Here is a 16,182-nt window from a genome sequence, read left to right as displayed (position 1 = left end):
GATGGCACGGGAAACTTTGAGCTGAGGCCGGCATTCATCAACTTGGTGAGCCAAAATCAGTATGGTGGAGGTGCTCTTGAAGATCCTCATGCACACATGGAGCGGTTTATCCGCAATTGCAACACCTACAGAGTTCAGAATGTTTCAGCGGACACAATCCGTTTGAGTTTGTTCCCTTTTTCATTGAGGGATACTGCTGAAGAGTGGTTGAATTCACAGCCCCAAGGTAGCATTACATCTTGGGAAGACTTGGCTGAGAAGTTCACCACAAGGTTTGTTCCAAGAGCCCTCTTGAGGAAGCTCAAGAATGACATCATGACTTTTACTCAATCCACCGATGAGAATCTCTATGAAGCTTGGGAGAGGTTCAAGAAGCTCTTGAGGAGGTATCCTCAACATAACCTTACTCAAGCTGAGCAAGTAGCAAAGTTCTATGATGGTCTCCAATATTCTTCGAGGTTTGGTTTGGATGCGGCTTCAAGTGGAGAGTTCGATGCCTTACTTCCACAAGTGGGGTATGAGTTGATTGAAAAGATGGCTATAAGAGCCATGAACTCTAGTAATGATCGCCAAGCCCGAAGAGGAGTCCTTGAGGTTGAAGCTTATGATCAACTTATGGCCTCCAACAAGCAACTCTCCAAGTAAATGAATGAGATTCAAAATCAAATGAAGACTACCAAAATTGGTAGTCGAGTTGCCAAGGTGGAGTGTGTGACTTGTGGAGGGCCACATGACAGCGAAGAATGCACAGAGACTAGACCGGAGGAGGAAGTCAAGGCCATGGGTCAAGCTCGGAATGACCCATTTTCAAATACGTACAATCCAGGATGGAGGAATCACCCTAATTTTTCTTGGAGGCAAGGTAATAATGGGCAAGGAAATGGCTTTCAAAGACAATTTCCTAGCCAAGGATTTCAAGGCCAAAGCTCAAGACAACCTCAAGAGCGAGGAGAAGGTGAAGGTAGTGGTTCCAAGAAGAGCTTAGAAGAGTTGGTGGAAACTTTCATCAACCGGACGGAGAACAATTACAAGAATCAAGAGGCGGCTATCAAGAATCTTGAGAATCAATTTGGCCAGCTGGCCAAGCAAATAGCCGAGAGACCTCAAGGTAAATTTCCTTCCGACACTATCCCCAATCCTAAGCAAGAAAATGCCTCTGTGGTAGCCACTAGAAGTGGGAGAGTGATGAGTGAATTGAAGAAAAAAACAGATGGAGAAAAGAGAGAGGAGATAGTGGGAGGAGAAGTAGTTGTACCTATTAAGGTGAGAGAGGAAGTTGATCTTACTCCTGAAATTAGCAAGGTTCCGTTCCCTAAAGCATTGGCTAAGAAGAGCTTAGATAAAAAGTTTTCAAAATTTGTTGATGTTTTCAAAAAGCTCCACATTAGTATTCCGTTTGCCGATGCTTTGGAACAAATGCCTATATATGCTAAGTTTATGAAGGATATTTTGCATAAGAGAAGAAGATTGAAGGGAGTAGATGAGACGGTGTTGATGACGGAGGAATGTAGTGCCATTTTGCAGCGGAAGATGCCTAAGAAAAGAAGGGACCCCGGAAGTTTCACTATTCCGGTGGAAATTGAAGGCATGGCGGATGTGGAAGCCTTGTGTGATCTTGGAGCGAGCATCAATTTGATGCCGCTCACCATGTTTGAGAGGCTTAACCTAGGAGAGGTTACTCCAACCATGCTTTCCTTGCAAATGGCGGATCGATCCCTCAAGACTCCATATGGGATTGTGGAGGATGTAATGGTGCGGGTGGACAAGTATGTGTTCCCCGTGGACTTTGTTGTGCTTGATATGGAGGAGGATGAGAAGATTCCTCTCATTCTTGGTCGACCTTTCTTAGCTACTGGTAGAGCTAAGATTGATGTTGACAAGGGTCACCTCATTCTCCGAGTTGGTAAGGAAAAGGTACGGTTTTCTGTTTTTAATCCTATGATTGAGACTAACCATGACAATGACTTTGTCTGTGATGTGATTAGAAGCAGGTCAAAAGTTTCGGAAGAGATCCCCAAAGTTAATGCCCAAATTGATGAGTTCCATCCGGCTCTCATCAAGCTTGTTAATGGTAACAAGTATGGGGGGTCCAAGTATGAGAACCTACATGCTCATATGGTGAAGTTTACCCAAGCTAGCACCCTTGCTAAGATTGAGGGCGTTTCAAGTGATGAAGTGAAGATTAAACTCTTCCCTCATTCTTTGACAAGGGAGGCTAGAGCTTGGTTTGATGAGCAAGAGGACATTGCCTCATGGGAGGATTTACTCCAGAGGTTTTGTGCAAGGTTTCTTCCTTGCACTTGTGGTAAGTTAATCAATGGAAAGGAATTTCCTTCCTAACACCATCGGAAGGAGAGTCCACCTAGGACTATAACCTAGGGCTAAATGGGAGACAACCCATTCTTTTCATTTTGTTATTTATTATCTTTTAATTTTGTAGTATTTTAGGTGTTTAATTTCAAAAAAAAAAGAAAAAAAAGGGAAAATTTTTGTGAAAAAACTGGGTTGAGCGCCTAGGCGCCAATTCAGGAGCGCCTAGGCGCCAATAGTGGCAGAGGCACTGCCTCTGGAACTGGCTTGAGCGTCTGAGCGTTCCCCTCGAGCGCTCGAGCGCTCCTGCTCGTGTTTTTGCTTATGTTTTGGGTTTTAAAACCCCAACCTTTTCATTTTCCCACTCTTTACTCCCATTCCTTCATAAGAAACGCACCCCATTCTCTCCAAACCCCATTTCCACTTCTCATTTTTCACTTGCACACACTTTAGCTCTCCCATTTGCTTCCAAGTTCTGCATTGTTTCAAGTTCCTTTCACTTGCACCCACTCACTCTCAAGTCAAGGTAAGTTCCAACTTTCACTTTCCTTCATTTTTGTTCATGGGATTTGCAATGCATGTTTACAAGGGGGGTTTGGGTGAGTGATTTGTGTTAATGCAAGTTGGGTTTGGGTTGTATATACTCATTGGTGGTTGATTTTGTGCTTAAATAGAAAGGGGTTGTAGATTTGTTAGGAATGGGTAGTTAGGATTTTGTGGATTAGCTTAGTTTAGCTTTTGCTTACAAGGTGTTTGATAGAATGCTTCAATGGGTTCTCTTAGTCGATTTTTGGCAAGTTCTTGTGGTAGTTTTTCTCTCTTTGCCAAAATCACTAAGAAACTTGTTGGGTGCTCTTAGGTTGTTCTTTATTTTTATTTTTGTACAAAGTTTCTTCTTTCTTTTCTTTTTATTTTTTAACTAACGTTTCTAAAGTTTGTGGCATGTGTTTGGGCTAACAAATTTGCAGATGCCTGTGAAAAGAGCAAGAACCAACACAAGAGCTGCAGCTTCTTCCTCCACCTCCCGGAGTTTCGATCGCTCCCGCTTCCTATCAGCGGTTAAGGAGGAGTTTTACCGAGCTCACCTAGCACACAAGGAGTGTGTGAAGGAGCGGGGAGTTTTGTACCGGGAGGGAAGGAGAGACCTCTTGGGCATGCAAGAAGCCATGGAGATTAGGAGGTGGAAGAATTGGGTCAACCCCATTCCGTTTGCTTGTGAAGTCATGGTTAGGGAGTTCTACGCGAACACCTACTGTGACAATCAAGAGGACAGGTCCAGGCCACCGGTGAATTCATCTTGGTTCAGGGGAGATGTGATTGACTACAACCCAGCAGTCATTCGCAGGCATCTTGGTCTCCTCACGGAGGACCAAGAGAAGGAGCTTTTCCCCGAGAAGGACACTTATCATGAGCTCTTAAAGGAGAAGTCACCGGAGATCTTGGAAGACATGAAGGCAGTGATTGTTAGGCCTGGGCGGAACTGGGAAGCAGTTGAAGATGAGATTATTTTTGTGAGGAGGAAGGATATGACACCGCTGGCTAGAGTTTGGGCTGAATTTTTGCAGGATTCCCTCATTCCTAGCTCTAACAAATCTGAAGTTAGAGAGGTTACATTGGTCGCTATCTATTGCATCGTGAGAGGTCATCCTATGGACGTGGCCACCATCATTGCTGGTCGGATTTATTCCCTCTACAACAGGAGTAAAGACAAGCATCGGCCCATCTTTCCTCACTTGATTTGCTCTTTGATTCATGCGGTGAGGGACAGAGCTAAGAGGCCAGTCCATGTTATCGAGAAGAGGTTGCCTGTGGCACCTCTGCTCAGTAAGGAGAGGATCACTCAACTTTATAAGGAGTGGACAGCAAGGATGCCTCAAGAGGATGAGGAGGAAGAGGATCCTGAGGAGCCAGCGGAAGAAGAGGAAGAAGAGGAAGAAGAAGAGGAGGCAGAAGATGTTGAGGTGGTGAATGAGGTGGTTACTCCACCGCGTGCTGACCCTTCTCCTGCTTGGATGGAGGCCGCTTTCGGGCGGATGTTTTTGAGGCAAGATCGTCTACACAGGGATCTTGACCTCCATTGGAGGGGAGGTAGCACATCAGACCCCAGGTACAATGGGCCCTTGGATTTTAATACCTTGGAGCAGGGGATGATAGACTTGAGCTTGATGCATGATGCCGGAGTTCATCCGGATTATGGCGATGGAAGGGGTGACCATGACCCCATGGAGTGATTTTGCTGAGGTAACTCTACTCTTAGTTTAGGTCATGCATTTTTAGCATATTTTCAATTTGTAGATTTTGTTTTCTTTTTGATCATGCATTGTTTTAGCTGGTTTTGTTTTTGTTTTTGGGTCTTTCACTTCCCTATACTCACATGCTTTTAGCTATGGTTTTGCTTCCCTACTAGTGCTGTTTTTGAAAATGCTTTGGTGAATTCTTGTTGTTGTTTCGGGGATGAGTGATTGCATGTTGGGGAAGAGAGGAGGAGACTTCGGTCTTCCGAGTGTGTCTTGAGAAAGAAGTCGAGGTGAGTCCATTAAGGGTCTATCTTTGACCCTTCACCATAAAAATTCTCTGGAGGATCCTGACTCATTTGCAATTCTTGGTTCTGCGTTGATTTCACTTATAGTATGCTTAGTGATTCATGCTTTATTCTTGAGACTTGTAGGATTTCTTGAGATTCTGAGTTTGCGGTTAAACATTGCCCTTAGTTGTCCCATTTGAGCTTAATTGGAGAATCTTTTTGTAGCCAAAAGTGGGGATGGTTGTTTGGTTGGAATATTAGGGGAGTGATGGTCCTTGTTGTTTTGTATGGAGCTGAAAAATGAGAAATAGCCTCTTGCCCCAAAAGAAAAAAAAGAAAAAAACAGTGAAAAAAAGAAAGAAAAAGAACTCCTAACCAAAAGTTGGAGTTGAAAAAAAAAAGGGTTTGAAAAGGTGGGTGCAAGAGACTTGTGCAAAGGAAAAAGTGTTGTAAGCTCCGGGGTTATTGAGGACCACACTCAATGTGCTTGAAAGCCTAGTTTTCCTTTAGGGACCAACCACCATCATGTTTTACCTAGCCAATGTTTCAACCCTTATGGAAGTTTCTTTGAATACTTGCATGCTTGATCTTTGTTGCTATTGAGTGAATGACATTCAGGACCTATGAACTTGCTTGTGTGCTCAGTGCACTAAATGAACATCTCATCCTAGGGTTTTTAGTTCTAAATGCTTCTCATGAATGGACTCTACACTCTTCTCTCTTCAAAAGATGCATGAAGTAGGTTGTTGGGTCTTTCTCTTGAAACTAGTTGTGATTACTTTGTCCCCCTGTTGTTGTGAAGTATTCCTTGTTTTGAGCACTTATGTGGGAGCATTTCTTGCGCTTGAGGGCAAGCGAGTGTTTTTTACGCTCGAGGGCGAGCTGTCGTTGGGTATAGTGGTGTGATGACCCTATTTTAGTAGTGTTTTTAGTCATTTCTTTGGTTGTTTTGAGTCTTTTTGTTGAGTCTCATGTAGTGTTTCATGCATTCTCATGCATTTTTATTCTTTTCTTTAGTTTTATTTCGTTTTGGTAATTTGGTAGTTTTATAGGTAGTTTTCTTGCATTTTAAGTAAAGTTTAGGACTTGCATGGGTTTGTTGTGTTTTATGAGGGACTTCTTGTGCTAATGAGCTCTTGGAGCTTCTAGAATCTTCCTTGTCTTGTTGGTTAGGTTGGGAGTGCAGAAACTGAAGGAAAAGGAAGGCCAAGGAGCATGGAATTGATGAAGAACATAAAGGGAATTGAAAAGAGGAGTTTCAGAAGCCAAAAAGTCACTTTCAGGCGAGCTAGAGCGCCTAGGCGCTGGGAGTGGGCGCCTAGGCGCCAATAGGGTCAGAGAGCATGTCTTTTGACATGCAATTGGCGCTCAGGCGCTCTGAATTGGCGCCTGAGCGCCCAGTTTCGTTATTTTCAGCCTATAAATAAGGCTTAGGCCAATTTCTTAGATACATTTTGTCATTCCACTCATTTTTGATCAAGTTTTGAGAGCTGAGGAGAACTTTGGGGCCAAGGGAGGCTTCCAACTTGTACTTTTCCTCAGGTTTTATTTACATTTTCTTCATGAATCCACTAGCCATGAGTGGCTAGTTTACTTTGTGCTTTGGGTTAAGAGATTCTATGAAACTTTAGTTTATAATTCCTATCTCTATGCATGAGTCTTGATCCATTCTTGTATTTCAATTCCTTATTGCATGTTTAGCTTTGGTGCACCTTTGCTATAGGCTAGATTATAATAGAATGGAAATTTGTTATGATTTAGGGACATGAATTGGAATAGATCCTTCTATACTTGCTTCTAGGAATAGAGTGAGGGTAGGGTCTTGTTGGCCTGAATAATTATGCTATCATACCTCTTATGAATGTTTAAGTCCACAAGGAATTGGGCTTATCTTTCAATTTGAGAGAATTACTTTTGTGAGGAATCAACTAGTAAGTACATAGGCTATAACAACAAGATATAAATCAAGGATTCACATGCATAGGATAGGTGGACTAAAATGGATTAGATGATCAAACACCCAAGGCAATTTCCCATCATTTGTTATCTATATCTTTATCAACATTGCTCTCTTGCAAAACTTTAGTCACAATCACCCAAAACCAACCTCTGAATTTTACTGTTTTAAAGAACTTGCAAACTTTAAGCTTAAATCAATAATTCTCACTCACAATCCCTGTGGTTCGATAATTTAAAACCCGGAGGTATTCGTGCACTTGCGTATTGACCAACACTCAACATCTCTTGTGAGCTCTATTGAAGTCACCAGGGGCATCCAACTTTCAGGAAGACATCTAATGACCCTTATGACGTGATCTTTTGTTGTGTAGCTCTTGTTGAGAGGTCGAATTCCAGCTACAAGCAACTGAAATCTGGAAAACATTTCTTCAATGGACTCGTTTGGCTCCATGACGAAGGATTCATACTTTTGGATCAAAGACAATGCCTTTGATTCTTTAACTTTCTTGTTTCCTTCATGAGACATCTTCAGAGATTCAAAAATGTCTTTTGCAAACTCACGATCTGTAATCTTCTGGTACTCTTCATAAGAAATAGCACTTAGAAGAATTGCTCTTGCTTTGTGATGTTGTGAGTACCGCTTCTTTTGATCTGCAGTCATCTCTGACCTTGGAATCTTCTTGCCATCTGCATCGACTGGACGCTCATAGCCATCCACAATAATATCCCAGAGATCTGCATCAAAACCCAGAAAGAAACTTTCGAGTCTATCTTTCCAATACTTGAACCTTTGACCGTCGAACATAGGAGGCTTTGCGTTGTATCCATCTTTCTGTGTTTCACTGGTGGTAGCCATTGTTTTTCACACCGGCCCGGATCACTGAACACTGTTAGGTGTGGTAATCAGAACTTGCGCTCTGATACCAATTGAAGGTATGAAAAACGGTAGAAAGGGGGGTTTGAATAACGTTTTCAAGTAAAAACTTCCACCTTAAAGATTCTATCAAATCTTTCGAGAACTTAAGTGCTAAAGATAAGAGATAGAGAAGCACACAAGGATTTTTATCCTGGTTCACTTGATAAATCCCTCAAGCTAATCCAGTCCACCCGTCAAGGTGATTTCTTCCTTCTTAGAATGAAGGCAATCCACTAATCAGGTAAAGTGTTACAACTGCACTTGAGACCTACAAGTGACTAACAATTACACTGACTTAGCTCACACTAAGATTCACTCTCTTAGTCTTCTCTAGGATCCGATCAACCTTGATCTCCTAAAGGAACTAAACAAACTGTTTATCAAAGAATGTTTACAAGAGATTTGCTTCTGAAAAGCTAATAGTAAACACAATGAATTTCAGATGAAAGAATGCTTGAAGGTTTTTGAATATGGCTTATGCTTGTGTAAATTCTTCCAACCGCATCTTTCAATCTTCAGCCTCTATTTATACTCCAAGGATTATGGTTTGAACGCTGCATGGAAATGCTACCGTTGGAGGGCAGTTCGGGAAATTCCAGCTTCTGCTGTGGCTGAGAACGTTAGGTAGGTCGTCAGGATGGTACAGTTGCTTTTGTACTTGGATAGTGACTTGACCTTTAAACCTAGGAGACTTCTGATCAGGGGAATGCTTCATGTTGGAACTTGTGAAGCGGGTTGATCAGAGTCAGAGGGAAAGCACAGATCCTCTGACCGTTGTATCTTCTGATTCTGAACTCAGAGGGAAGTACATGGTCTTCAGAGTTTCTTGCTTCTGGAAATCAGAGTTTCCATTATTCAGCTTCTGGATCTTCAGAGTCTTCTACACCATCAGAACATCTGAACCTTCAGTGTTTCTTGGTTGTCAGAACTTCTGGATCTTCAGAACTTCTGGTGACTGAGTCCACATCAGAGTTTGTATAACTTCAGAACTTCTGAAGCTTTTCCACTGTTCATACTGAACATGGTGAATGCGAAAGCGATGCTTGGGTCACTCTTTAAGCACAGTGCTTCTGATTTGTGTGAGATTGAATAGAGGTCAGAGCCTGTAAATAGCACACTCAGAAAAACACGTTAGAGTACCACAATTGTTCATATCAAAAGGTTAACTTGTAATCATCAAAACATAGAGTTGTACTACTAGATCAAAACTTGATCTTACAAAACTTTTGTAAGATCAAGTTTTGATCATGTAGTACAACTCTAGGTTTTGATGATTACATGTTAACTATTATGTATGAATAATTATGGTACTCTAACGTTGTTTTCTGAGTGTTTTAATGACAGTCTCAGACTCTGGTCCAATTACACATAAATCAGAAGCACTATGCTCAAAGAGCAACCTACGCAACACTTTCACACTCACTATGTTCAATCTGAACAGTAGAATATGCTTCAGAAAATCTGAAGATAGTTAAGCTCTGATATGGATTCAGATCACTTGAAGTTCTGAAGACCAGAAGTTCTGAAAACCAGAAGCTCTGAAGGTCCAGAAGCTCTAAAGGTGTAGAAGCTCTGATGGTCCAGAGGCTCTGAAGGTCCAGAAGTTCTGAAGGTCCAGAAGCTGAGAAGTGAAGACTCTGAAGTCCAAGAGTAAGCTGGCTCTGAAGACCAAGTACTTCTCCTCTGAGTCCAGAAGCAGAAGTTACAAAGGTCAGAGGATCCAAGCTTCCCTCTGACTCTGATCACCAAGCTTCACAAGTTCCAACATGAAGCGTCGCTCTGATCAGAAGTCATCTAGGTTAAAGGTCAAGTTGCTATCCAAGTACAAAAGCAACTGTACTATTCCTGACGACCTTACCTAACGTATTCAGCCACAACAGAAACCGGAAATCCCAGATCTGCCCTCCAATGGTAGCATTCCATGCAACGTCTAAACCCTAATCCTTGGAGTATATAAAGAGGCTGAAGATGAAAGATGCCGCCTAAGAAAGAAACTTGTTTCAAGCTCAAGCAATATTCAAATATTCTCTTAGAAATCTTTCTTCAAATCGTTCTTATTGTGTTTACTGTAGCTTTCTGAGAAGCAATTCTTTGTAAACCCAAACTCTCAAACAGTTGTTTGATTTTCCTTAAGGAGACCAAGGTTGGTTAGATTCTTGAGAAGACTAAGAGAGTGAATCTTAGTGATAGCTAAGTCATTGTATTGTTAGTTACATTGCAGGTTGCAAGTGCAGTTGTAACAAACTCTGATTAGTGGATTGCCTTCATTCTAAGAAGGAAGAAATCACCTTAACGAGTGGACTGGATTAGCTTGAGGGATTTATCAAGTGAACCAGGATAAAATCATTGTGTGCTTTTCTCAACTCTTATCTTTGCACTTTTATATTCTGTGTTTGAAGAGATTTGTTAAAATCTCAAGTGGGAAAAGTTTTAGTTTGAAAACGCTATTCAAACCCCTCCCCTTTCTATCGTTTTTCATACCTTCAACTTTCACCTACGTCTGGAGGGTTTGCACCCAAATAAAGGAAATCCACTATCTCAAGATTCAGGAATTACAGACACTCATGAACACCATAGTTCATAGTTCACTTCCTAATCTACCCAGTGTATTTCTACTTAGAATCTCAACCTAAGTATGAGAGCCCCTCTCACTTTCTCTTAATCACTACCACAGTGATTGGTGAACACAATCCACAATCAGAGTTTGAAAGTAATCAAACACACATAACCCTTCTTTGCTTTATAGAATCAGTGAGCAAAGAGGATTCGCAACTAACAAATGACAAAGCACATCACAAATCCTAAAACACTTGATCTCTCTCTATAGCTTCGATGGTCTTCAAGTTTTAGGTCTTCATCCTTTTATAGACTTCAGCAGCGGCAGCATGAGCTCTAGGGTTAGCATGGGCTGAAGTAACAGATTGCAGCAACAGCAATTCAAAACACAATCTTGATAGATCTTGTTACTTATTGCACAAGAAAAGATAGAAACCAATCTTTTAACAAAGATTGTTTCAACAAATAACAACCCATAAATAAAACCCTTATGGAATAACTACTTGACCCTCAAGTAACACAGAAAACATATCTTCAAATAATCTTCAAAGGGCCCACAACAGAAACTCAAGCTGAGGACTGATGCCCTAGCTTCACAGAATCAGATGCTGCGACATCTGCTTCGACAATTGGAGAGTTTTGCTCATGATTCTTAAACTCTGATTTTGCTCATGACTCATAAATTAGAGAGTTTTCTTTCAATATTCCTTATTGGAACTATATTATGGGTTTTTCGGGGTAGTAATGAAAAATATGATGAAAAATATTTGAAGAAAGAGATGAAGATGATGAAGTTCCTAGTATTTTTAAGTCTAAGGACACCGTTTGCACAATAAGAATTCATGATGAACTAAAAGTTCTTTTAAGCTGGTTCTGTCTCTCTCTCTAATAAGCTTCCACGTCATTTAAAATGTGTCACATCAGTAAAAAAATGTTAGAAATTGAGCAAATAAAGAATCAAGAATGTTGACGGCGAGTAACATGGGGTGCTAAGAGTAATAGTTTATAAGTTTAAGAACTCATTAATACAATAGAAATTCGTGGAAAATCAATGTTTTTAAGAAATTAAAAAAAAATAATAAAACTTAGGTATTATAGGGACCCAAAAAGCAGATACAAACGGATGAGAATCGCAAGCAAAATGTGAAGGTTGAAACTTTGCGAAGGGTAAACTAGGAACAACAATAGTAGTAGTAGGAAACAACAAATAGTTTTGCATCATCAGGGAAAAGGAAAACGGCAATGATGGAGGTTAGCAACAGCGTAGAGGAGTTAGCGATTGGGTGCATACTCTCGATCAGGACAACATTGGGTGACGAATTCGAAGGCCAAGTTGTCACCTTCGATCGCCCCTCCAACATCCTCATACTTCAACAAGGTTCCAAACATGGCCCTCATCGAAATTTCAGGTTGTTGAAGGCCAATTACATCAAAGATTTCACTTTTCTAGGTCAAGCCGAAGACCCACTTGATCCAACCAACTGTTTCCTTGATCTCACCGCTCTCCAAGCTAGGGAAGTTGTTGCCATCAGGTTTTCATTCATTCTCTTGCAATTTCATAACTTTGTTCTTTCTTCTTCGTTTTGATTCTCTTGATGTGTGATTTCATGTGATTTTGGGTTTGCAGACAAGCCGAGGCAGATGCTGAGAGGATTGGGGTTGGTGTTACCAGTGAGGCGCAGAGCATCTTTGATGCTTTGTCTAAAACGTAAGTGCTGAGTAGTAATATCGTTTGATTGTAGAAAATCTTATTCATGAAACTTGGCTCACCCATTTGTTATGTTAGACTAGATATTCCAAGTTTCCCTATAGATTGAATAGTGTGAATGTCACATGTGAATTGCCTAATTATTATCTGTGAGTGTTGGAGATTAATTATTTGAGTACTTTAACTTATAGTAAGACCAGTGTTGTTAATTGCGGATGGCGGGTCACGGCGGAAAGCCGAAATCCTGCCATACATGACAAATAATGGCAACCATATGGAGGGATATTGGCCATGATGGAGAGCCAAAAAACTGCCATGGCGGATATTTGGTAACATTGAGTAAGACTACTATAACATTTTACCAACACCAGTAATATAATGATATTACGTATTGTCGTAAAATATCTAAATGAATTTTGGTCTATCTTGCAGTTGTTTCACAATTTTAGCTAGATATCCTATGATAATGTATGCTGATATCCTCCGCTGCTATTACTTGATAATGGAATGTTAATGAATACTTGGATGGTGATTGGCGACTGTACTGGACAAGATAGTTTTTGAATATCTGACTTTAGTAAGATATGTTTGACTTTAGTTCGATATATTAGGTGTTGAATATCTGGCTTTAGTTAGATATGTTTATATATGGCGGGCTATGGCAGCCATAATTCCTGTCGTTGTACTTAGTTCTACCTTCTGGAGGCTCTTTGGATTCTGCTAAGTGTCTATTACTTTATTCTATATAGTTTTTTCGGTGTAGTCAAAGGTACAGAAAAGTGGTTATGCTGCCTTAGACAAGCCTTCTTGGTTCTGATCGTCTCGGGAGACATTCCTTAATGCTTTATTGATTATTTGATAATCCAATGTCCAAGATATTAAACCTAGCAACAAGGAGCCTAGGATTTTGTTATTTACAACATGTTATTCATATAATTTTACAATGAATTTTATCATTGTTTTGTAAATTTTTAAGGAAATTTAAGACAGCTATTCAATAATTTCTTTTTTCTTAGTGTTCTGATATTATCCTCTTTCTTAAGGCATGCACATTTTGGTGCATCTTTCCATGGAACATTAAAATCCCCAGTCCCCCAACACCCCCTTTAAGGGAGTTTTCCCTTGAGTTTCTAGCTTTTGTATATTATTCTTGATAGATATGATTTGTGAACTACTAGTCTAGTGCTACTTAGTTTTTCTTTTAGCTGATGATATTAGCATCTAACCAGGCTTCCAGTCCGCTGGGACAAGACGGTCATAGTTGTTATGAATGAGGTGCGTGTTGGCAGTCCTTATAACTCGGATTCTGTGATTGGAGGTACTCCTGCTGCAAATGACCGAGTGAAGAAAGTGGTAAATACCTCTCTATGTCCATTTATTTAGTCTTAAATATGCTGTGATGTGTTCAAATGTTTGTAACAATGGCATATCAACATCATGTGAACTAGGGTTGCTTGTCCTTGTAACCTTATGATTTATTACTGATTTACTATTAGCAGAAGCAAAATGAAACATAAGCCGGAAAACTATGTTTTCATGGTAATTACATTTGATTTTTCTAAAAGAAGCTCTTTTATTATTATTACATCCGTTAATTTGAACTGGGCTAGTGAGAGGATTTTGGGTAGTTCAAATGCCCGTCCTTCATTGCATAAAAAAAAAGATGCATTACTTTGGCAGACTCTATCAGCTAAGATCTATTTTGTTGATTTCATTTGATACTTTGAGGAAAATGATACACCTGATGTCTCTGTGGATAATTTCACCCTTAAAACCTTTCCTCTCCTGCAAGAGTTTTTGTGAACTGGTATTTTGATGATGATTTTCATTTTTCTTATTTGTAGCTCGAGTTCGAGAGGAAGAGGTTGCAACTTCGCGGTTCTGGTGGTCTGTAAAATTAGACATTTGCATCCTATTATTATCAGGAAAAGGATGAAACATGATGGATATGTTGCTATTAAGAAAACCCTATACAAGAGGGTTTTTTCAAGACATTCTTTCAGATATCTTTTGATTATCTGCTGTCTTGAGCTGTCAAGTTCTGTCATGGTTTTGGAGTTCATTTGAGGTAGTTCCTCCAGATTCTTTCCAAGAGTGAATGAATCTGAAGCATATAAATTTATGTTGTTGTGTTAGACTTGGAACCCAAATAGGTGTCTGGTTTTTATAATTTATGGGTTTGCCTTTGATAAGATTAACCAATTACAATGAGCTAACATGACTCCAATTGAGTTTAATTCATTCCTTATATTAAAAATCAAATGCTTTGGATTAATCAAGCTAATATTTCTACCACAGATTTCTAATTTTGTTTATTCATTATTTCTAGAACAAATTTGTGGTATGATTTATTTGTTTCATGAGAAATGTAGCAACTCTCTTTATTACTTTGTTTTTCGACGTGACCTACTAAATCACATGCGTCTTTTTTCTTATTTGGTTGGACTCACATGAATTTTATCTATAAAGCATTGTGTCGGAAAGAGAGTTTTAGAGATGAAGCTAATTGTTTTAGTTTTAATCCTCTTAGGATTGGTTTTAAGATAGAATTTGGCTGCATTGGGAGATATAGAAGATCATTTCCTTGACTCTTTTTTGTACTTCGAAAGATCATTTCCTTGACTGAATGGCTAGGGAATCCACAATGATGTTTTTCTTTAGCCCACAGAACAATGGTGGAATATCTCTTCCATAGCGCACTTATTTTACTACTTTTAACGCTCGCTTCTCTAGGATTTGTAATTCTCAATCTAAAATGGCGCTTTCACTTTAACAGCAATATAGAGTAATTTTTGTAATCATAGGTCAAGCAAATATTGCTATTTTCAAAACAATGAATTGCCGAAAGGAACGTAAAGCAACATTGGCAAAAGTCGCAAGCCATGCAAAAAGTAAGATTGTGTTTCATTTGTATTATTATCATATTAGATTAGATTAGAGGTAGACATTGCACAATCTCTGAGACTCGGACGAACGAGTACAAGCCAAGGCAAGGAGAAAAAAAATGGTGTCCCACTTGAAGGGGAGCAATAGAGAACACTAAGGTAGCGTTTGGTAGACAGGTGGGAAGGGAACGGAACATGACACATGGGTTCCGTTCTGTGTTTGTCAAGTTTTTAAGATGGAACGGAATGGGACAAAATGCTCCAGGAACGAGACATTGTTGTGGAATAGAAAGGCACAACTTGATTCAGACAGTACGATAGAGCGAGAAAGCACGAATAAACCACACAAAATCTTTGTTCACGCAGTTCGGCCAATTATGCCTACCTCTGCGGCTATAGAGTAGCTATAGCTCCCTTTATTGATTCTCAATAATCAATTGTGTTTACAATAGCAGTTTATATTGCTATGTGTCCTCGCACACCGCCAAATTGCGGCTCACTTGCACACCACCCAATTGTGGCGCACTCCGCACACACTTGGTGCACACTAGCACACGACACACTTTTATTGTTTGAGGTCTTATCTATTTATAGGACACTACTAACTCTAGTATTACAAGATAAGATAATCTAAACATCTTATCTAAACTCATTAGATAAGACTCTATCTTATCTTAACCCATAAGATAAGATAGAGTCTTATCTAAACCCATAAGATAGAATCCCTCTAACCCAATATCACAATCCTCTTAAATCAAATTCAAATAACTGATAAGATAATGAGACAATCCCAACAGACACTTTGGTTCTCAGGAAAAAGGTGGAACGAAAGGGAACGGAATAGAACACTCTCTTAAAACTTTTGCAAGATAAAAAATATCCCTAATTTATATTTGAAATTTTATGTATCTAAACAATTTAAAATCACTTCTAAAATTGAAAGCACTTATTATATTTGTAGACAAAGTTAAATGAAAATTTACTTTTTCAAAAAATCACTTGAAATAAAATCAATTATTTTTTCAAAAGTAAAATCACTTTTTGTAAGCAATGATAAACGAGCCAATTAGAGTGCGTTTGATTCAATTTATTTTGGAAAAATCACTTTTTAATCAAAAAAATCACTTTTAAAATCAAAAAATCACTTTTTTTTAATCAAAATTAGTGTTTTTTTACTCTTGCATTGCACGGAGAATATGTCTGTCGTATTTGATACGTCAATCAATACGTTGATTTTTTAAATATATTGAACAAGAGATGAAATAGAAGAGTCTGAAATGCGAAGCAAAATGAACAAAATGACTTCTCCTCTAAGCCTGATTTG

At 39.5% G+C, this 16,182-nt stretch overlaps 1 protein-coding gene and 1 non-coding gene across 2 annotated transcripts; one reads left to right on the top strand and one right to left on the bottom strand.

The window, feature by feature from the left end:
- Positions 1-297: 297 nt before the first annotated feature.
- LOC130716333 (small nucleolar RNA R71) lies at positions 298-404 on the bottom strand. Its single transcript, XR_009011951.1, has one exon. It is a non-coding gene; the product is annotated as a small nucleolar RNA R71 (small nucleolar RNA).
- A 10,982-nt stretch (positions 405-11,386) lies between these two features.
- On the top strand, positions 11,387-14,248 carry LOC130715077 (uncharacterized). Its single transcript, XM_057565077.1, has 4 exons — positions 11,387-11,797; positions 11,893-11,973; positions 13,203-13,326; positions 13,818-14,248. The coding sequence occupies exons 1-4, from the start codon at positions 11,508-11,510 to the stop codon at positions 13,866-13,868; spliced, it is 546 nt and encodes a 181-aa protein (XP_057421060.1). The 5' UTR covers positions 11,387-11,507; the 3' UTR covers positions 13,869-14,248.
- The last annotated feature ends 1,934 nt before the right edge of the window (positions 14,249-16,182 follow it).

Source organism: Lotus japonicus, chromosome 4 (genome assembly GCF_012489685.1).
Source record: "Lotus japonicus ecotype B-129 chromosome 4, LjGifu_v1.2".
In the NCBI taxonomy this organism is placed as follows: domain Eukaryota; kingdom Viridiplantae; phylum Streptophyta; class Magnoliopsida; order Fabales; family Fabaceae; genus Lotus; species Lotus japonicus.
This window is presented reverse-complemented; position numbering and strand designations above follow the sequence as displayed.